General features: G+C 48.4%; 1 protein-coding gene across 4 annotated transcripts in view; it reads right to left on the bottom strand.

The window, feature by feature from the left end:
* Window positions 1-18,847, bottom strand: part of RCC2 (regulator of chromosome condensation 2) — a 40,387-nt gene extending 21,540 nt beyond the window's left edge. The window contains exons 1-5 of one of the 4 annotated variants that reach the window (XM_075906609.1): window positions 18,701-18,847; window positions 18,299-18,492; window positions 17,082-17,407; window positions 8,353-8,446; window positions 445-588 (exon numbers count right to left, since the gene is read on the bottom strand). In XM_075906609.1, the coding sequence (XP_075762724.1) occupies window positions 445-588; window positions 8,353-8,446; window positions 17,082-17,399 (556 nt within the window). In that variant the 5' untranslated portion in view covers window positions 17,400-17,407; window positions 18,299-18,492; window positions 18,701-18,847. Of the gene's footprint in view, window positions 1-444; window positions 589-8,352; window positions 8,447-17,081; window positions 17,408-18,003; window positions 18,090-18,298; window positions 18,551-18,700 lie in introns of those variants that run through there. The other 3 variants (XM_075906608.1, XM_075906611.1, XM_075906610.1) reach the window with 3 other exon arrangements.
* Window positions 18,848-23,246: the final 4,399 nt, after the last annotated feature.

The following is a 23,246-nucleotide window of genomic DNA, read 5'->3' on the forward strand; positions in this document are numbered from 1 at the left end:
CTCTCAGGGACGGGGGTGTGTGAGTGGTCTACAACATTAACTGCTAAGCTTTTGCTTATTGATTAATCAACTGCACTGTTACATCCCGAATTGGAACTAGGCTCCGCAAGACACAGCAAGGGACAAGTTACCCACTAGCCATCAAAGAACGAAGCCACCACTCTGCACTAACCACAGCAAACTTGCCTGAGGAGTCCTAAAAGGGGCCCTGGAAAAAAATTCAATCTGGGAAAAAGAGGCTGAACCCTTAACAGAAGAGTTCAGGGGAGCATCCCAATTCGTTCCACTGTCCCTTCAAAACCAAGGCAGAAAGCAGGCAGTTTCAGGTAGCAGTTCTGAGTTAGCCACGTTTGCAGCACTTCAGCTACAGAGACCACCTTAGGTGACGGCAGTAATCCAGAGCTATGCAGGGACAAAAAGTTACTGCTTCTACCCAATACTCACCCCAGCTCCAGAGCTTCCCCTCTGTGGTGATGAGCAGACTATGAGCTGCACATGGTCCCGAAATCACAGTCCGTACCTGAATCCCTGAGAGACACCCATACCTGTGAGGCCCCCACAAGTTCTGGCCCAGGTTACGATAAGCCACTGTGGGGAGAACAGAATGCAGACAAGTCTTACCAACCACTGCAGCGAGTGCGCTCTCACATGTCGGCGTCCTCACGGAAAGGGACGTATTTGGGGATTCAGTTTTGGCCCAGAGATTACTCAAAGTTCAGGCTTGTCCTAAGATATTTCCCGCAACCCGCCGGCTGGGGGGGTTCTATTTTACATACCGGCTACGGCAGAAATAGTTCAGCCGATCACAGATGTCTTACATTCACCTCAACGTTTTGCTGTGCTACAGGATATTCTTGGCTCCCGACATGAGACAGGAATGGGGAAAGGACCGCAAGAGAGTCGACCTTTCAGAGTCACTATCGCCACGGATTTCTACTGACAGGTTAAAACAAACCAAAAGCGACCCAACAAAGCAGTCCCAGCAATTACCAGTCCCTGACAAAGTGATGGAGTTAGAATGGGGAGCGCAATACACCAATGGAGGTCACTGTTGCAACGACCTGCCTCCTAGTTAGATGGCTCTGATCACAAATGAATGGCTTCAAGGATCACTTGATCCCTCGCCCTAATTTTCTCCCTGGCTACGTCTAGACTGGCATGATTTTCCGCAAATGCTTAACGGAAAAGTTTTCCGTTAAAAGCATTTGTGGAAAAGAGCCTCTAGATTGGCACGGACGCTTTTCTGCAAAAGCACTTTTTGCGGAAAAGCGTCCGTGCCAATCTAGACGTGCTTTTGCACAAAAAAGCCCCGATCGCCATTTTCACAATCAGGGCTTTTTTGCGCAAAACAAATCTCAGCTGCCTACACTGGCCCTTTTGCGCAAAAGGACTTTTGCCCGAATGGCAGCAGCATAGTATTTCCGCAAGAAGCACTGATTTCTTACAGGAGATCGTCAGTGTTCTTGCGAAAATTCAAGCGGCCAGTGTAGACAGCTGGCAAGTTTTTCCCACAAAAGCAGATGCTTTTGCAGAAAAACTTGCCATTCTAGACACAGCCCCTATGTATAATAGGGCTGTTAATACAGCATCTCTCTCCGGGGATCACAAAGTACTTGACAAATCATCAGTGATTTTAGCTTCCTGACACCAGCTGGGTACCTACAGAGTGTCCAATTTTACACAAAGAACCCAGGGGTCAAATCCCGCAAGGTATCGAGCGCCCACGGACTTCCATGCAGTGCCAGGAACGAGAGCCTCTGGCTGACGACACGCACTGCCCACAAAGCAGGGGCGGATGGACACACTCCACTCTGCACATTAAATCCGGTTTGTTCCCTCCCTCTTCCACGATGCTTTGACCCCTTCTTGGCTAGTCGATCTACCCCCCCACAACACTGCCCAGCTAAACATCACAATACGTAAACTTCTTGGGCTCTAAGCCATTTCATGCTCTTCCATTTCTGTCACTATTTCTTTAAAACCCCCACCAGGGGCGGCCCGTCCATAGACGCAACCTAGGCAGTCGCTTAGGGCGCCAAGTTAAACGGGGTGCCAATGGTGGCGCGATATCATCGAGGGGTTTGGAGGTGGGGGCGCCAATTGCATGCCGATTGAGTGGCTCGCCTAGGGCGCCAGTTGCCGGCAGCTAGTCTAGGGTCGCTCCTGACCCCCACATCACCAGGGTCTTGGGAAACTTCGTTCAGCAGCTGGAAGCACTGCGTGTGTGCAAAGCAATAGAGAACTGGCATTCTGTCTTTGGCTTCCTAGTCAGCCTCTGCAGTCTGTGGGTGAAGCGGGACGGAGAATGCCACAGGGAAGTTTGTTACAGGCTGGCAGTCTGCAAGAGTGACAGCTACCAATTAAGTCTGCTTGTTTTAGCTACAAATGTTGAATGATGAGGATTAGCTCGATTCTCATCCTGGATACTCTCATGAAGAGCGTGTGGAAAGAGGCACCTTGGTGCACGTGTGCAGAGGATATTCTAAACTAGCCTTTTTCTTCACTGCTTAGAAGAGGATATTGACGAACAGAGAGAGACCCACACAGATTCAAAATAAGCAGAGAAAAACAGAGTAAATGGTGGATACCAATACTGAAGAATGATCCTTGAAAGCAGATGGGCAGACAATGTTAAAGAAATGCAAGGTTTCAAGCATCTTGGTTCCAGAATATGGGAACATGGGGGCACAGAGGACAAAAATTAAAGCTAGGATAAAAGTGCCGGGCTCAAATGGCGAGAGATAAGTGGGGCCGGGTGATAGGAAGACACTAGGATGTAAGCAACTAGTTGAGTAGTCAATAGGCTTGTCGGATAGTTAAGCGAGTATTGGACTAGTTGCTTCCCTCCCACCTTGCTGCCTCTGTATCAAAGGCAGCGGGGGGAGGGAAAGCAAGAGCCGGCTTTCCCCAGCATCATCTCTGCAGTGCAGAGGTGGAGGAGGAGGGGGGCGGGGGAAGCAGAGCTCACACTGCCCCGGGAGCTAATCCTGCTGCGGCTCTGAGCTTTAAGGCTGTCTACACTCGCGGCTTCTTCCGTGAGAAATATGCAAATGAGGCTAAGCGTGGAATATCACCGAGCCTCATTTGAATACCTTTTTGCAGCCAGTTTTGCAGAAGAGGCTCTTGGGCCAGAAGGAGCTGTCTACACTGCCCCTTCTTGCGCAAGAAAAACCCTCTTGCGCAATGCCGTTACGCCGATTATTTTCAGGAATAGCCGCATTGCGCAAGAGGGTTTTTCTTGCGCAAGAAGGGGCAGTGTAGACAGCTCCTTCTGGCCCAAGAGCCTCTTCTTCAAAACTGGTGGCTCATTAGGTATGCAAATGAGGCTCGGCCATATTCCACGCTTAGCCTCATTTGTATATTTCTCGCGCAAGAAGCCGCAAGTTTAGACATAGCCAAAATGTAGTAAGATCACGACGGGCTCTTATTACACTTAAAGCACAGAACCACAGTGGGATCATCTCCCGCCTTCTCCATCGACTAGTCAATTAGTTGATGCTGGTATCTTCTAGGGATGTTAAGCAAGATTCAAGTCCAAAAAACAGTTGTCCATCCAGTTTTAATGCACGGCACTCAATGTTCTGCAACAGAAGGAAAACAATCTGTTCCACCAAGAGGTGGATGTTAAGATGTTGGAGTGCTGCAAACAAGATCGACCACAGAAGGAACAAGAATGGGAAAGACATGCTAAAAGTAACACCCATAAATGTGGGGGGGAGGGGAAAGAGGGGGACTGACAACGCCCACAGTTTGGTCATGTAAAGTATATTCCTGGTAACTTTATAGCTAAAAGTCCAACAGGAAAACGACAGAGGCTGACAAGAAGGAATAGTGGGATGCCATAAAGCAGAGCTACTCAACATGCGGCTCATGGTGCAGTTTGGATTTATGTGGGGCTCAACATGTGGCCCATAGGCAGGAGCCAAACAAAAACGTAATCAATAGGATGGTTTTCTGTTGAGATGCGTTTTAGTACTTAAATTCCTGGATTGTCACTGCTCATTAAAAGTGCTGCCATATGGGTGGAAACCGGGTAAATACTGCACTTTATTAGCATCAGCAGAACTGATTTCAATGGGGCCTGTGTGTTGTGTAGTTTTGCCTTAATCTTTGTATTCATGCCTGTCTGTGTGAAAGAAGCTATTTGCATATATTTGCATGCATATGCAACCACACTTAAGCTGCTGCCCTCAGCACGTGCTGTATCAGTGTGGCCCCTGGGGCTTCCAAACTTGAGTACCCCTGCCATAAAGGGATACACTAGCACACAAGATGGCAGAGGGGACTGGCCACTGAACAGAACACTTTGGAGGGCAAAGACTTGAGAGCAGGCTGGATTGGAATAACGCAAAGCAAAGCGGAATGGCTGATAAGATTGCCAAGGTAACCACTTCCCCCCCACCTCTTCCCCATTTTAATTATCAACTGTAAGTGAAGGTGCCGTTGACCACTGAGGTAGTGAAACTAGACACATAGGCTGTGTCTACACTGGCCTCCCTTTCGGAAAAGGGATGCTAATGTAGCACTTTGGAATAGGAATAAGGAAGTAGGAATAAGAGATCCTCCGGAAAAGGCTTTATTTTCCAGAGAATCACGTCTAGACTGGCGCTTTTCTCCGGCTTATCTGCAAGCCGGAAAAAAGCGGCAGCCATGTTAATGCAAATACCGCGGGGGGTATTTAAATCCCCCGGGAGGTATTTAAATCCCCCACGGATTTGCCTATTCCAAAGTGCTACATTAGCATCCCTTTTCCGAAAGGGAGGCCAGTGTAGACACAGCCATGCTGTACTGGCCAGTGTTACAAACTTGGAAAAGAGAAACAGGAGGTGTTTGTACATGCTTATCTCAGATGACAAAAATCAAGCAGAACTGGTCTATTTTATACCATTTAAGAAGGGTGTATCTTCTACTCCTATTATTAACTCTGGAATGCCGTTTAACTGTGGTTTTTAATTCCCCGCTGTTATGGCTTACGCCTCGCGCCATCTGGGTCTGCTGAATCGCACTAACTGTCCTGATTGCCTGGGATGGAGGAAACCTGTTAATTGCTGCACTCGACATTTTCAAAGCCAACCAGTGCATTTAAGATGTGGTGGGACCTGGGTGCCTAAATCCCCTACCTCAGCGGCTCGCCACCGTTTGGGGATCAGGGCTCCTTTGTCAATGAGCAGCACTGCTCAGGTCTGGCCCCAACGTGCGTGAGTGGAGTTGCGATCTGGCTCAGGGGGCTGCTGCTTACCCCAAGTCCCATCATCACGGTGTCTGGGCCAAACCAAAGGGACTCAGATCCCAGAGGTGGCACTGCCGGGAGCAGGGAAGTGAGGCCAGACACCTGCATGGGACAGGAGCTGCTATGCACCCCTGTAAAATATTCCAGGGATCCCAACTCACAGGTTGGGAAATCCAGTCCTAGCATCTCACCCGGTCTCTCTATGGAGGCTCTAGAGACAGTACACTAGCCAAAACGATAACAAAGGATGTAGAACCAAGGCAGCGTAGCCTAAGTGGTGAAATGCATGGAAAACTAGCTTCAATTGCTAGTTCTGCCACTGATGTGCTTTGTGCAAGCGTTACTTCATCTCCCTCTACCTCGGTTTCCCTTTCCAACCTCCATTTAGACTGTAGGTGGGTCAGAGCAGACATCTCATACTTGTGTCTATAAAGCCCCAATCACAGTGGGGCTGTGAGCTTGGCTGGAACCACTAGGTGCTACCACCATATGAACACCAGAAAGCCATGCTGATTTTATTCAGTCCAACAGTCTGAGGCCACAATGTAAGAATCACTTGTCACCAAGAACCACTGGCGAGAGACGTTCCACTGTGGACCGAGTGTTGGACTGGGACTCAGAAGGATGTGGGTCCTATTCCTGACTCTGACCTGCCCAAGGCCGGCCAGCCAGCAGCACTTCCCCTCTCAGTGCCTCAGTTTTCCCATTTGTAAAATGGGGAGAATGATCCCTACTTCCTTTGTAGAGGACTTTGAAGTACATGGAGGAGACATGCTAGATAAAAGCCAGCAATATTAAGGTTACATAGCAGTGTTTCTTAAACTGTGTTCTGCAGTACACCCTTGTGTCGCGAGGCAGTTGGAGGTGTGCTGCAGAGAACAACAGAGTTCAAAATGGTGCAGGCGACTTTTTTTTTTTTTTTCCCTTCCCAAACTCAACAAATCCTTGGTGTGCCTCATCAAAAAAAAAAAAAAAAAAATATTGTTTGGTGTTCCTCGGTCTTAAAAAGTTTAAGAAACACTGTTATATACGATTAGCAAATGTCGTTTTTCAGCCTGCCAGAGGCAGCCTCCTTGCTGAAAGGTTCTGTCATGCGACCTTTGCTTTGAACATCTCCCAACTCCAAAGGCTGCAATCCTGTTGTAGTATTCGTTTAGCAGCCTGAAAAAGCAGCCCTTCATTTGACTAGCAGCGGTCTCATGGCTTGGGAAGCCGCTGCTGGAATGTCTAATCCTCAGGACTCTCCAGAGTCAGCATTACCGCACATCAGAAGGATCTAGCTGTTCGGGGGCACTTACGTGGCTCCTGCTATCCCCATATCCAGTGCATCCAAATCTTTAATCCTCACCGTCCCCTTCCCCCACTATGGGGTAATTATTCCCATTGTACAGGTACAGAACTGAGGCCCCAAGAGATTAAGTGACTTGGCTCAGGTGTCACAGTAAGTTTGTGTCACAGCAGAGACTCCAACCCAGGTCTCTCTAGACTAGTACTCACTTGGACCAGCCTTCTCTGCCAGCTGCCTTCCCTCCAAAGTTCAGACACGCTAGCTAGTTACAGATTTTAAAAACCCCACACATTGCCCCATTTTGCAAAGCGAAAAGCATTTCTTGCTCTGAACATCTAGACCACTGGGCTGAACACAATAGGTGCAGCTTGCCTTTAAGTCAGAGGCCGAACAAAGAGCACACTGTCTGAGTACAGACAAGGAGGCAACCTCCCGATAACAGACAGGCTGGGAGTTTGTCAAGGCCGGTGGAGAAGGTGTCTTTGTTCTTCATTCTCACATGATCCTGAGAACACAATCCCGTAAGCAAGTCTGGAAATAGCATATTTCAATGAATGCCTGGTCTGATATTCAGAAGCACTGCAAGTAATTGGAAATCAGGCCATCTGGACACAGATCGGACCCTGGTCGCATCTTTTATGAAAGATGCAGTCACACAACTGCAAGACTAAACATTTTATTCATTAAGGAGAGCTCGTGCTTCCCCTCCCCCAGCAGTGTGTGTTCAATTTGTTTTCGCAAATGTTTCCCCAGATGATCACATCAGGGAACTCCTCAACCACTATTCCTTAGTCTTATCACCTTGCTGCGGTAAAACACTTACTAGCATTCCTAGTACTTCACACCCCCAAACCACCAAGTACTAGAACAAATATTTCATCACCCATTTACCTTCCTACGGCATGCCTAACATAAGCTACCTACCGACAACATTCACGGGAGGTTAAAAATCCAACGGAGTTTCCCAAATAAGCGACCAGTGATTTGCGATCCTGCAATCGCCTTAAAGCAGCGCTGCAAACAGACACCCAGAATTCAGTAATTTCACGTGAAGAAGTCCTGTGGCCTCACAGGAGCCCTCTAAGTCCGTGGTGTCTGAAGCAAACTAGCCACACTCAACTGGCCAAAGAGACACATGTGGCTAGCATGTTGGGCGCCATGGCTCCAAGTCATCCAGCCACACTAGAGAGCTGCCCTGCAAAGCACGGATGTGGTAGACTTGGCTTTAAATGGCTTTTGGGCTTGGTTGTGAGCGTGGATATGAATTTTTGGACTGCTGCACGTCCCGCTGACAGCTTTACCAGATACAGCGATATGCATCTCCCATGGCAGGATCAGGCTCACTTGCTGGCTGATGAGAAGCATGTCGCACGGACTGGAGAAAAAGGAAGCCACCCCCTCTGCGAATACTTGGCACAGATGGCTCTCTCTACCCCACTCACTCAGAACTTCAGGAGTTTCCAAACAGCTCTGATCCTGGCATCCCTTTTCACAGGGGACAGCAGTGTGCTGTCTACCGCTGGCGATGAACGAACCCATGGCACTCAGACAGTTTGGCGATAGGTAGATTCTAGGACAATGCCTCACGACACAGCACAATTCTCTCGGACACCTGGCTGGCTTTGGTACAGGGAGGGTAGAAAAAGACAACAGGCTTGTCTCCTAAAGGGTGCGTCTACACTGCAATCAGGAGGTGACACTGCAGATCAAAGCCAGCTCAGCTCTGCTTACACCAGCTGCAATCACACTTTTTGATTGCGGTGCAGACATATCATTACTGTAATTTTACCCACAATGGGCCACTCAGAGGCATAAATTGCTTAGCTTCTCCTACCTTGCTGTTTCGGCACTTCTTTACGGCCAATCAGGTCCCAGTTGGTTGCTCCAAATATCAGAAGCTGCCCCTTGCACTTGGACCCTTCAAGTTTCTGCCAAGTAGACAGAGAAAAACAATCAGTTCAGAACACCGGACAGGAAATAGGACTTACAACGGTTTTGCAGTTACCTCTACATAACGAGAAAACAGGTGGCATGAAACTAAACAGTTTGTTAATGTTGTTACTGTTCATTTAGATGCTCTGGGCATCCGCACAGCAGCTTGTAGCATGGTAATTATATCTACTGTTTATTTTAGGCTTATTTGTGTCTCAAACTGGTGAAGGTTAGTGCCAAATGCATTGCAGCAAATGACCATCGGCATAGGTACTTGCAAGTTACAGTCACAGTACTGAGGCCTTGTCTACACTATTGTGGGCCAGTGACTTAAGTTACGTGACGAAGGTAGCTGAAGCTACTTAGGTCTGCTCACTGCCGCGTCTTCCTGATGCTCTCCCGTCGACTCCGCTTATTCTTCTCATTCTGGCAGAATACTGGAGTCAATGGGAGAGCACTCCGCGGTCAATTTATCGGGTCTATTCTAGACACGATAAATCCACCCCCGCTGGACTGATCGCTCCCTGTTGATCCAGAAGGTAGTGAAGACAAGCCCTGAGAGAGGATAAACTCCAATAAAATTGGCCTTAAACAAAACAAAACAAAAAAAAAAAAAACCACACACACAAAAAACAAACCCCCAAAGCTGGATGGCCATTAGAAAGCGCAATGCTAGAGGGATAGAATAGAGCAGATTCTTAAGGCTGAATAGATCAGCAGTTAAAATAATTCAGTCAAATACACCACACACAGGATTCAAACCACTTTTATACCAGCAACCCACTACATTGTTAGCCCTTACTCTCTGAAAGTGAGTGCGACGAACTGGGGATTTGATTCACCTTATGTCACATGTGAGTCCCATATGAGGAGAGGCTAAAGCGACTGGGACTTTTCAGTTTGGAAAAGAGGAGACTGAGGGGGGATATGATAAAATCATGAGTGGTGTGGAGAGGGTGAATAAAGAAAAGTTATTCATTAGTTCCCATAATACAAGGACTAGAGGATATCAAATGAAATTAATGGGTAGCAGGTTTAAAACTAATAAGCGAAATTTCTTCTTCACACAATGCATAGTCAACCTGTGGAACTCCTTGCCAGAGGAGGCTGTGAAAGATAGAACTATAACAGAGTTTAAAGAGAAGCTAGATACATTCACGGAGGTTAGGTCCATAAAAGGCTATTAGCTAGGGGGTGGGAATGGTGTCCCTGTAGATGGATGGCACAAGACAAATGGCTTGATCATTGTCTTTGGTCCACCCCCTCCGGCGTACCTGGTGTTGGCCACTGTTGGCAGACAGGCTACTGGGCTAGATGGACCTTTGGTCTGATCCAGTACGGCCGTTCTTAAGAGTTCTACTGTCCTATATGAAACCTCACGTGTGTGCCTCAGTTTTCCTGGGGCACTCTAGCCAATAGCTAGATGGCAATGGGAATTTGGGGGAGAGTCTCCCCTGCATACACAATGGCCTGAGCCCAGGAGGGGGTGCAACCAGGTGACACCTTTTCTCCCCAAGAAGCAAGACAAAGGCTGGAGGTTGGGCCAGCCTGGGGATGCTAGGACTGGTGTCGTCAGAGCTGGCTTGGGGTGCAGGTCAAGAACCAACCCTGGAGCCCTCTCCCACGGACGGACTGTACTGACTGCTTCTGGTTACTGTGCGGACACATTTGTTCTACACTGTGGCCTGTTTAATAAGCCTTTGGTTCTACTTGCTGGCTGAGGAAGTGCAGGGCCCAGTGACTCCCCACACTTTGGTGACAGTGAAGTATACCACTATGTCCTACTAGTTAGGGTGGGATTCCCTTCAGAGCCCACTACTGGGCCACCCAAGGCATTGCTGGGCACCACTGTTCGTGCCTTAGAGCCTCAAAAGCAAGCTGGTTTCTAACCACACCACTTATTGTGAACCCATCAACACGAAAAGCACCACCTGCATATTTTCAGAGCCTCCAGATCCTTCAGGCAACGGAGACTCTCCAACGTTTAAAAAAAATAAAAATAAAAATAAAAAAAAAAACTGACTCTTTACAGCTGAAATACCAGGGCCTGGTTTTCCTCAAGCACACGGCCTACGTGTCTCCAAAGGGGTACTCAGCACCTCAGAAAAATCCAGCCCTCTGACTGTCGAATGGGCACTCAGCTCAGAAAACAACTGCCATCCTGCAATGCTATCTATGGGCAGCTCACAAAGGCAAAGGGTTCCCCCACGGGACTGAACTTACCCAAGTTAAGGAGGTTTAAGAAGAAGAGTGGGAACCAAGCGTAAATTGACGTGATTGGTTGGGATCTTCAAAGGAGCTGAAGTATTTAGGCATCCAACCAGCCTTGAAATACAATAGAAGCTAGGGGCTTAACTCCTTAAGGTTCCTTTGAACATCCCAGCCATTATGTTTGCAGTCACTGATAATACAAAACCCCAGAAGCAGCCACTCCAACCTTTGGCTGACATCTTACAAACAAAAATAGCCTGGTACACAAGAGAATGCTTCACACTCTGCCCTGTGGCTTTTACAAGACTGGAGAAACTACGTTTCCATTTGATTTTGGTCTCAAGTACGCAACTAACCGCCAGTTACAGGTCTTCCCAACAACGTATGTTCTGTAACAAACAGTTAGTGAGGAAGGAGGCGTCAGTTTACCAGGACACCTCTGAAAAGGAAGAGAAACAGCACGAGAATCTGACAAAGGAAGCCACTTTGAAATTATTTGAAGATCTTCATCAGAGAGATAAGAATCACAAGCTTTCAAATGCCACTGCCATTTGAGATCATACTGTTTTCTCTGCTCCCCTCCCCCTTCTGCTTTAACTGATAGGCCATGAATTTTATTTTTGCAGCAGGGATTCCAGAACTAAGCATCAGCCTCTGTTGCCTTTATGTGACATCAAAGCATCTGTCTTAAGAAACAGGAACTGATTCCTCAGGAAAAACCCTCTGTAGGTTCAACTGACTTCACTCCTGCAACTTCCTGGGCCGCCTAATGGATCAGAAAATAGAGTGCAAGAGAAAAAAAAATCATTTTCTAGCAGCTGCTCCCCATAGGAAGGCTAGTCAAATCAATTGAGTATTTATTTGATACTGTATCACATCTGGGAATAAGGGAGATTTGGTATCATATTGAACAATGCAGCTAGCACGTCACTCAGCATTCAAATCCCAATATATTCTGCTCCCACGTCGGAGTCAGACACTAGACAAGCCTACCCGCAGCTTGACTGCGGATGCTTTAGAAGTAGGACAACAGCAACTATGCTAAAAAGAGAGCGCATTTTACATGTAGCACACTGCAGTAATTACAGATGCTTCTCACAGATGACTGACACATGGACTTGGGAGACCTGAGAGTTAACTGTCATCTTTATTAGTAACAGGATTAACAACATTTGGTCTATTTTCTTCCTATTGCAAGGATAGGCATGATGACGAGATGCCGGGCTATGGCTACTCAAAGAATATATCAATGCTGCAAAAACAAAATAAGGCTATTCGACCCATCAAAGTGGAGTGCAATTTCCCTGGAGGGAAGTTGCTAAGCCGGGAACGTTCGGTATTGTCCAGATTGAAAGACCATACCAAAGATTTACTTAGCAATAAAAGAAGTCTTCCCTGCACACTAACCTTAGCACACTCTTCGGAGCTCTGATGTCTATTTAGACCCTAGTCACGTAATTTGTGCTAAGATGGATGTGATGGAAGGGGGAAAATATACAGAGCCTTCTTCAATCAGCAAAATGGGATTTCTAGGGTAAAATTACCTTGGAATTATAACTCAAGGGAAAAAAGATATTTGAAAGGTTCAACCTTTTAACAGACTCATTTGGGAGGCTGCATCTTTTAGACAAGGAAAGGGTGTTAAAGGTGCCTGGGAATGCGTTTATTGCAATCACCTACAAAACAGGGCAAACCTAATTTATGACTTAAATCTGAAGTCATCCCAGAGTTCACACCCCCTTTGAATGCAGACGTTGCATTCAGCTTGCAATCCCATTAAACGACCAACAGCATTTGCTTGATCAGAGCAAAGAGATGGTTACAATGCATTCTGTCCACTCAGGCAGAGATCACAGACTTAATATGCATGCAACAGCAGAGTTCAGGCCTTATTGGCAAAGCAGCCTGACGGTATTTGTAGGAGGGGGGGTCCCTCCTTGTCTTCTATGTTAAGAAGTTTGGAAAGGAAGTGACCAAACTATGCCACAGCAGAATCAACTTCTACTCAATAGTATACCCATTTAAACAGTTAACCGATAACCATGTGCTTATCGGTTACCGTAAATGTTACATGCCAGCTTTCAGCCCCACTTCTGGAGAGCAGGCTGCTACCCCATGATGCTAGCTCTAGATCAGAGTCCACAGAAAGGGGAGGCAGCTGGCTCTCTGGGGGCAGGACCTGAAGCCGATACAAGCTGGAAGCTGGCTTAACAGCTGGCTCTCAGTGAGCACCAGCTAGCGGGGAGCTGGCTGCCATCCCACGCTGCTATCCAAGGTGGCAGGCGGCTCCCACGGAGCAGGTGCGCAACTGGGCGCCAACTTAAAAGCCGGCCCCCTAGCATCTGCCCCATTCTCTGCAGTACAAGATTTAGATTGAAGAGCCTGCAGCATGTAAATGCTACGATTTTCAGTGGTTACACGGTTACTTAATTATCCGCTTTCACATCTCTACTCCAAAGGAATGAGCAAAACATTTTCCACAGTTTGTTTCAAGTAAAACCATTCACTCCTCTGTTGCTTTCTCCCCTGCTCACAAGTCAAGCCCTAAAACGGGCTTTATCCACAAGTACAAAAGATCCGAATAAGTCAGGGCACGGTTACCACTGGGAAAATTAAAGATCTGTTAATCCAGGTGTGGCCTTTCCATCAAGGCATCTGCAGACACTTTCGACAAGATTTTCAGAGAAGATGAACACCTGCAGATCCAAAGCTTGTTTTCCTTTATGTTTGAAAGTTTAAACAGATCCAAAGAGTTAGACTGGAAGCAGTTTTGAATATTCTTCTGAAGTCCCATTGCTGGTGGTCTTGAAAAGTTTAAAATAGTCTGCACTGTCCTGACCTTTCCGTCTGGCACCCGTATGAGGAAAAAAACCCGACTAGACAAACAAATACTTTAAACGCTTCCATTCTTAACTGGTCGGCAGAAGGGAAGCAAACAGAACCCAGACCAACTGCTCATGGTCTCACCAACACTTCTGCTATTTCTGATTCCTTTTACATTCTAGTTGCCAGCACACCAGCATCTAACAGAAGTCTAGCCCCCTGCACACATCCGCCACAGAACACTGGTACGCTTCCCTCATAAAAGACAAAATGCAGCATCATGAAGCTGATGCTAAAAGCTGTTGCAGAAGCAACGTCAATAAGTCAGTCATGCGTTAAAGTTCTGCTTACTAAACAGCCTGATGGGGGACATGCTGTTTTTACCAACGTCCCAGGGGTGAAGAAGATTCTGCTTTCGTACCAAGCCTAAGTAACCACATTCATGTTATTCAAACGACTCTCCGGCACGTTGCTCCAATCCCTTTCTCTTTCTTTTTTAAAGATCTAAACTTAAGTCTCAGTTGTGCAACTGGGTGGATTCTCAGGCTCTGAGCCTCCCACGGAGTTGCACATGGGCACCACCCACATGGATCAGATTTTACAAACTAGGACTTCGGTTGCGAACTCTTGGGGGGCAAGTCCTGCATCTGTTTTAATTCTTGCCCAAGCAAACTGGCTGCTCGGTAAAACTGATCACTAGAAGGCAAGCCACTCGTTCCAATACAGACACCATGGAGCAGTCATGACTTCCGTCATGTTTTCTTCTTTTTTTTTTTTTTTTATTAAACATGCTGCTGCTTGTGAGAGAAAATTACAAACGTTTCTGGAGACCAGCGCTTGCTTCAGCAGAACATCTCTGCTTATTCCAGAGGCTTGGGGGTTGCCAAAGTCAGGGGCAAGACAATTAGTCAGACCATTTTAATTAGGGATCTGCAGGAGCTCGGTGCACTTTCCAGCTCCTGGCCTCTCTCCTTGCAAACAGGTCTGCACCAGACAAAAGAAAAAAAAAAAACAAAAAAAAAAGACGTGTGCTGGCAACAATGCTAACCGAGTTCTCTCAGCTGCCCCCATTATATCAGCAGCCAAACAGGGCTTCCCCACCTCCTGGGGAGACGGGAGGGGGAAGGGAGAACACACAGCGAGCATGCGCAACACGTTCTCTCCAGCTGGCAGGACTCCCCTTGTATGCTGGGGAGGGGAACACAAGCAGCACACGCAAGCGCACTGCCTGCCTGACCCCTGCTAACTGTAGCAGGGCTTCCCCCACGTCCTGGGGAGATGGGAGGGAAGAAAAAAGGGGTGGGAGCAACTGAGCATGTGCACTGCCCGCCTCCTTCTCCCCCCCCCCCCCAAGATTAATTGCCACAGACAAGGCGGGAACCTCAAAGCCATTAACATAGTCAGTCTCTCTCTCTCCCCCCCTCCCAACATTAAGTAATTCCCCACCCTATAATAACATCTCCCAGAGTGTCTAATGCAGACCCCCAACCCCACACTGCTCCCAGACAGAGACAGGCCAATATCAGACAGGGAGCACAGGCAGGAACTTCCCACTTCCACTGGGAAACAAGGAAGGAGACAGTCTGCATCTATCCTAGCTCAACTTCTGTGGGGGAAGAGACAAGCTCCCCAGCTCCTCGGCTGCATGGAGCTCTAATACTTGTCTTTTCCCCCGCCGAAGTTGGTCCAATAATAGATATTACCTCACCCGCCTGAACTCACACCCTAGGTCCAACACTGTAAATAACTGTTAGATTAAGTCTTTCTGGCGGAAGACTTGGCAAGGCCAGGCAGTTTCTTTCAGGAAGCTGGGCTCCTCTAAAGGTATCCCAGCCACAGAAGGTCTGTCTATCAAAGATCCAATTTCGCTTTCATGATAAAAGCAGACCCTCTCCCCAGCTAATACCAGGATCACGTCCCCAACGTCCCAGCACATTCACACACACCACAGTGAAGCTAAGGGGAGATCTCTCTTAGTGACCAATAAGTTTGAGATTCGAATGTTCCATCAAAAAAAAAAAAAAAAATGTTGAGGCCTGTTTTCTGCTCAGTCCTGAGACTATCCAGATTTCCCACTAAACAAGGAAAGAACCAGCCAAAACATGGGCACGCCACAGATCCCAGCTAGCTTTCTTTGCGTGCCATCAAATCCCTTCTCCCCTTCTCTTTGAGGTGAAGGCTTATAGACCTCCAAAAAAGTGAGTCCATTTGAGTCAGCGAGGGGCCTAATCTAGGGTGCTAGTGGGGAATCCATTTGCAGGTCAGATTTGAACTTCTGTCCTCAAACCCAAAGCAGCCTTACAAGGCAAGGGATCATGTTCAAAGGCAGGTTGGCTTGGGCTCTCCTCCATCCATAGGAGACGCGAGTTTACTTGGGTGCTTCCACGAGGGATGTCGCTTTCCGACAGCATTTAAATTCTCCCTCTACAATATGGAAGGACCCCTTCAGACCCAGGCAGAACACCAATCCCTGGGCTGGCCCAGAAGAGGTGGGAATATGGATGGGGCTAGAATTCCCCATAGGGGGATACAATCCAGGCCAGGAGGAGGAGACAAAGTTTGATAACTATCAAGAGTCACTGTAAGGAGGGGGTTAGTCAAACAAGGGGTTTCACCACGGGCTTAAAGGGGCCGAGTTGGGGCCCAGGCCATCCGCAGAGTCTTGCCAAGGGAAGATTTCTTTTCCTGGCGCTTAAACGGATGCAACCTAGGGATCAGTAATTCCTTAAAGAAAAAAAAGCCTTAACCTAGGAATAGTGATAGAAACCTATGAATTGTGATGAGCCCACGAAAGCTCATCATCTAACAAACCATCTTGCTAGTCTTTAAAGTGCTACATAGTCCTGTCTTTTGTTTTAACCTATGAAGTCATAGAAACCCTCCCGCCCTCCCGAACTGGGTCAATTTCTAGAGGAGCAGCTATTGCCCCTTCACCGCTCGAAGGGGGGTGCGGGCACAAGAGAGGAGCCTCCCCCAGCACGTCTCAGGGATGAGGGGCACATGCTGCTCAGGAGGCTGTGCTGGGGGGGGGGGGCATTTTCTCCCTTTCGGACAAATGAGGACTTTGTCACCTCTCTTCCCCCCCACGTTACTTTGGAAGTGGGGGGGCAGGAACAGAAGGGCCCCCCCGGATTTCAGACCCCCTGGATTTTGACACCCCCCCATCCCTGGATTTTGACCCCCCACACACCTCTGGATTTTGGCCCCCCTGGAATTTGACTCCTCTCCCCACCCCTGGATTTTGATCCCCCTGGATTTTGACCCCCCCAAATCTCTGGATTTTGGCCCCCCTGGATTTTGACTCCTCCCCCCACCCCTGGATTTTGGCCCCCCTGGATTTTGACCCACCCCACCCCTGGATTTTGGACCTCCTGGATTTTGACCCCCCCAAATCTCTGGATTTTGATCCCCCTGGATTTTGACCCCCCCCCAGCCCTGGAATTTGGCCCCCCTGGATTTTGACTCCTCCCCCCACCCCTGGATTTTGGCCCCCCTGGATTTTGACTCCTCCCCCCACCCCTGGATTTTGGCCCCCCTGGATTTTGACTCCTCCCCCCACCCCTGGATTTTGCCCCCCCGGGCCGCCCCGCCTCTCACGATGCGCTCCTTGCTGTGCTCCGGCTCGCTGATGATCACGGCCTGGCCCGCCGCTCGGCCGCCGCCCGGCCCGGCCCTGGCCGCCCTCTTGCCGCCGGGGGTCCCGTCCAGCTCGGCCGCCGCCAGCAGCAGCTCCCGGGGCCCGTCCTCGTCGCTGCTGCCGCCGCCGCCGCTGCTGCTGCCCTCGCCGGCCCCGCGCTCCGGCCGGCCCCGCTTCCTCGGGCCGGGCCCCGGCCGCTTCCTGCCGCCCGAGCGGGCCGTCCCGTTGCCGGAGCTCGCCTCCCACACGGGCCCCGCCGCCGCCTTCCTCCGGGGCATCCTGCCGGCTGGGCGAGGAGGGGGGGGGGGGAGACACACACAGGCGGTCAGGGGCCCCGATCCGGCCCCCGGGGAAACGTGGGGGGCAGCCCCCGCCTGCATGAAACGCGCAGTCGTGCAAAAACAAACCCCGCACCTGGAACCAAACAGCCCCCCCTTCATGGAAACAACTCCCCCCCCCCTGTGAAATTTGTCACCAGGGAGTGGAGGGGGGGGGGGGGGGTCCGCATGCAAATAGCACACTGCTCCAAAAGTTTAGGGGGTAATTGTCTGTGTGCTGTCTCCCCCCCCCCCCCAGCATTTCAACGCACAAGATGAAAGGGGAAAAAATCGGTTCCCCCCCCCCACCTTAAAAGCTGCAAGCTAGAAAAGATCAAGACGTTAAATCTACACACAGACAGAAAGGGGTGATGAGCGCCTCCAATAGTTTTACAAAAGGCCCAACCAAAAAAAAAAAAAAAAACCCAACCTAAAACAAGTGGGGGATTCCCCCCCCCCCATATACAAGCCGTCTCCAGAAAGTATAGGTGAGTGATCGACCCCTCCATCGGAATCAGCGTAATAGTCACAAAGAGATTTAAAGTCTATGAAAAGTAAAATTTACCTCCACTTGGCACCCGCGAAACGTGCGTGTGGGGAATTCCCCCTCACCTGCAGCCGCTTTTGTCTCTGAGCTTCCCCATCTCATTTAAAATAAATTGAACTTAATTATCCACACACACCCCCCCCGCACCCCCACCCACGCCCGGCTCGGAAATGACACAAAAAATCCAATTCATGCCCCCATCCTAGGGAATTAAGAGCTTGATCTTCCATTAGTCCGATCCGTTCCCAGGCCTTTTCAAGAAAATAATAAACACACACAAATCCCCCCCCCCCCCAATAAAATTTATAAACACCTGTTTGGGGAGTTGGATTTGTTGTTGTTGTTCCAAATCCCGGGAAAAAAACTTTAATGTTCTCCAACTCTTTTCGGCAGTTTTTTATTTTTTGCCCGTAGAGCTCAGCCGGTTTATTTCTGATCCAGGTTAGGCTTTTTTCCAGCTCTCCTTTTCTAGTTTTTCCTCTAGCGCTCCTTTTTCTTTTGCTCTGTCTGCCTTAAAAAATTTGAACAATGGGATCTCTGTCTGTCTCCGATTAAACCACGTGGATCCGCCTTCCTTCCCTTTTTTTATTCATTCAACCCCAACCCCCCCTCTTAGTTTTTTTATCCGCTCCCTTCCCCCCCCCCCCCAACCTTTGAAAATACATCAACTTTCTCCTCCTCCCAAAGAGATCAGAATCGAATTTCAAAACTCTACCTGGTTTGGATGAAGAGTGAATCAAAAAGAAAGAAAGAATTCAAAGGCTTTAATTTTGTTTTGCTTCCTGTTAAAGAAAAGGGTTTTTTTTCCCTCCCTAGCGCCCACCCACCAGATGCACTTAAAATGTAAATATGAGCCGCCAGAACAAATGCTACAATACAAAACAGAAACACATGTATGCACAAGAAAAAAGACAGAGCTGTGAAGGAAGGAAGCAGGCAAAAGCCAGCTTTGAAAAGAGCTCCATCTTTAGGACAGGATGACTTGGGGGGGGGGAGGAAGAAGGGGGAGAGGTTAATGCAATTAAGATGAGGGTGGGGGAGGTTCTTCCCCATGCTATAATGAAATCCTCCTGCATACATTAAGGCTAACGATAAAAGTACCTATTTGCTATGTCTTGGTACTCTTTTATTTTATTTATTTGCATTGGAGTACTGTCAACAGATGCAAACTGAGATTAGGGCCATGTTCCACTAATAAATGCTATTGATGTATATATGTATTGGAGATAATTCTCCGAAAGTGTCTGCTTAATGTGCATCAGCATAAAAAAGCCAACAGAATATTACAAACTATTAGAAAAAGGGTAGATAAATAAAACAGAAAAATATCCTAATGTCACTATATAAACCCATGGTACATCCACACCTTGATCATTATGTGCAGTTCTGGTCTCCCCATTTCCAAACCCGATATATTAGAATTGGAAAAGGTACGGAGGAGGGCAACGGAAATTATTAAGAGTATGAAACAGCTTTCATATGAGGAGAGATTACAAAGGCTGGCACCATTCAGCTTGTAAAAGGAACAATTGAGGGGGGATATGATGTGAATCATGAATGGTGCAGTGACAGTAAATACGGAAGTGTTATTCATCACATAAGACAAGAACCAGGGATCACCCGGTGAAATTAGCAGGCAGCTGGTTTAAAGCAAAGAAAAGGAATTACTTCATACAATACACAGCCAACTTGTGGATCTTGTTGCCAGTGGACATTGTGAAGAACAAAACTGGGTTCCAAAAAAGATTGAAAAAAGTTCATGGAAAAGAAGTCCATCAATGGCTATTAGTCAAAATGGTTGGGGATGTAACCCCAGGCTCTGGGTGTCCCTAACCTTTGACCTTGGAGTGGGTGACAGGGATCATTTAAGGTTCTTATTCCCTCTGAAGCATCTGGCATTGGTCACTTATGGCATGTCTACACAGCAGAGCAAAAGCCAAATTAAGCTATGCATCTTGAGCTACGTTAATTGCGTAGCTGAAGTCGAAATAGCTTAATTCAGCTTTTGACGCTGTCTACACAGCAGGAAGTCGAAGGAAGAACACTCTTCCTTCCACTTCCCTTACTCCTCGTAAAATGAGGGTTATAGGAGTCTGAGTAAGAAGTCCTCCAGCTCACCATTATTTCGAAATAATGTCTTGCAGCGTAGACATGCACTTTGCTATTGGATGTTATTCCGAAATAACAGTGCTATGTAGACGTACCCTTACAGTCGGAAGACAGGATACTGGGCTAGATGGTCTGACCCAGTATGGCTGTTCTTATGTTCAGTGTAGTAGCGGTGTCAGTTCTAGAGTATTAGAGAGACAAGTAGAGTGAGGTGATATCTTTTATTGAACCACCTTCTGTTGGGGGGAGAGACAAGCTTTCCAGTTTACCAATATACAGCAAAAGAGAGTCCCTCGCTTGAAGAGTTTTCAGTCCTACTGTCTGTTTCCCCGAGATTATTCCCGGGTGTAAAATTAAGCATATGCTTTGCTGGATTAGGACCAGAATGCTCAGCAGTTTGCTGGATCAATCCCTATATGGGGTAGCTCTAAAGGAACTAATACAGGCAGTCCCCGGGTTACGTACAAGATAGGGACTGTAGGTTTGTTCTTAAGTTGAATTTGTATGTAAATCGGAACTGGTACATATTGTAGGGGAAACTCTAGCCAAACATTTCTCCAGAGCTCAGTTTTATTCTCCCACACCTCACTTCCCTCAGTCCTTTATTCTCAAGCTTTATTCTCAAGACCCTCCTTCCAGCCAACAGCGGGGGGTGTTGGAGCTGCCCAGGGGCGTCCGCGGGGCCAATGGACCCAAAGCTGGCGCGGCACGGTGCCTCCCCCACTGTCGCCGCCTCCCGCAGCGCGGGGGGTGCTTCTCCTGCGGCGCTCGGGGCAGTGCGGCTGAACCGCCTGTGAGGCGGCGCGTCTCGGCGGTCCCGCCGCCCACGTCCTCAGCGGTGAGAAAAGCCGCTCCGCGTCTCCCTGGTCTGCTGGGGGGGGGGGGCGCAGCTAGTGTGGGTGCCTCCCCCATTGTCGCCGCCTCCGGCGGCACGGGGGGCACTCCCCCCCAGCAGACCAGGGAGACACGGAGCAGCTTTTCTCACCACGGAGGACACAGGCGGCGGGACCGCGGCTCGTCTCTGCGGTCTGCTGGGGGGGGGGGCGCAGCTAGTGCGGGGCTGCCTCACCCCGTTCGTAAGTCGGATTGACGTAACCCGGGGACTGCCTGTATCTCTATTCTACAGATTGAGGACTGAGACAGAAAGAGATTAAATCAGTGTTTCTCAACCAGTGGTACAAGTACCCTTAGGGGTACTCGAGAGAAATCTGGGGGGCACATCAACGTAACTGAAGATTGGAGAAAACTGCATTTTTGTTTTAAGTTTCACAGCGTTGTATTATTTTTGTACTTTTTACCCCTCAAAATGTCATTGCCCGACCAGCTACGAATAAGTTATTTAAACAAATGTGCAGCAGTGGTAGAAAAAAATGGTGTGTCTGAAAACTGTAGGTACTGGGGGTACTTATAATTTTTTAAAAGGGGTACTTTATAAAAAAAGATTGAGAAACACTGGATTAAATGAGTTGCCCAGAGTCATACTGGAAGAAGCAGGTGGAGCCAGGAACTGAACACCGGCCGCTTGAGTTTCAGTCCAGGGCCTTAAATACAACACCATTCACCTAGTCGATATTTATTGCTATTAGGTCTCACATGCTGGTTCTCTCTGTTGGCAGGATTATTATAATTCTATACTTCTTCTCACTCCAAATACTCCCAAAGCCCTAAACAAGCTATTGCGCTCTGATTTACAAATTATATAACAGCTGCTGTATGTCTATAGATCAGGAATGGGCAAATGTTTTACAAATTTTAATAATTTGGTAAGTGGCCAAGATCTGCCCTCTGCCATGAAATAAATGGAACAGGTGTAGGATCTGGGATGGAGGCTGGATGCAGAAAGGTGCTTGGGGTAGGGGATTGTGGTACAGGAAGGAGTGTGGAGTCTGGGAGGGAGTTTGGGTGAAGGAAGGGGTTGTGATCTGGGGCAGAGGATTAGGGTGCGGGAGGGGGTTCAGTGTCCAGGAGGGACATGGGGGCAGGAGAGGATTCCTACCTGGAGGAAGGATATCGGAGGGAGTGCAGGGACTGGGAGGGGATTGTGAGATGGGACAGAGGTGTAGGAGGGGGTGCAGAGGGTTTGGTTTGTGATCTGGGTCAGAGTTATTAGGATGCAGGATGGGGTGGGGTGCCAGGGCAGGCTCTGGCTGGGAGGCATTTACCTGAGACAGCTACCAGACAGAAACCCAGTGGGATCATCAGGCAGGATCCCTGCCTGCCACACCTCTGCATGCCCCTCAAAGAGTCTGGCTGTGGGGGCCATGTGCTCTCTGTGTACTGCACATCCTTCCGGGGGCCCTCTGCATGCAGCCTACCAGTTTCCAGCCAATGGGAGCTATGCATGGTGCACAGAGAGCACATGGCCCCAGATGCATGGTGCACAGAGAGCACGTGGCCCCTGTAGGCAATTGCTTTGAGCTGTGCCATGAGATGGTGGCAGGATGGATCCGACAATTTGGCAGATCAGATATAGCCTCCAGGCTGTATTTTGCTCACCTCTGATACACAGTAGGTAGATATTTCTATGCCTTTGTCTCAATTGGTTTTATCCTACTCTGAAATGCATCTATCTCGGTATTAAAACCCAGCAGCTCTTTAACGACACCCAGATCCACTGACACCACATAGTGAGTTAGGGCAAGGAGTGTCACAGATTGCCAATCTGAATTAACCCTGGGTATGAGGCCAGAGGAAATTCCGCCTTGAGTGAACAGCTGGGGGCATGACAATGTTTTTCCAGTAGCTGTAATGTCTTTTCCTGGACTGAACCCTGGATTTCCACTTGTGTCCAGTTTTGTGAAAACAGCTGACTTGGAAGAAGCTCCTCTCTGCTATGTGGTGGATTTGAAATTGCCGTACCAGTTGTGAGCATGGTAGTTTATATACATAAATACCCACATTCATAACCATGGTCTTCAGACATGGCTCATAATGGCCATCAAGTTCAGAGCATTACAAGCTTTCATAAAAGATCTCACTCCACCTATTTTATCCACAATAACATTGCATACAACCAGTTGATTCACGTGCTTGCTCTTTGGGGTCTAGATCCCCCTGCCCTTCTGTTGGGGTGTCTTCATGCTGAGGCTAAGTCTAGATTGCAGGTGCAGATCTTCAGAAAAGATTTCTTGCACAAGAGAACATCCACACTG

This window comes from Pelodiscus sinensis, chromosome 23 (genome assembly GCF_049634645.1).
Source record: "Pelodiscus sinensis isolate JC-2024 chromosome 23, ASM4963464v1, whole genome shotgun sequence".
NCBI classification, from domain to species: domain Eukaryota; kingdom Metazoa; phylum Chordata; order Testudines; family Trionychidae; genus Pelodiscus; species Pelodiscus sinensis.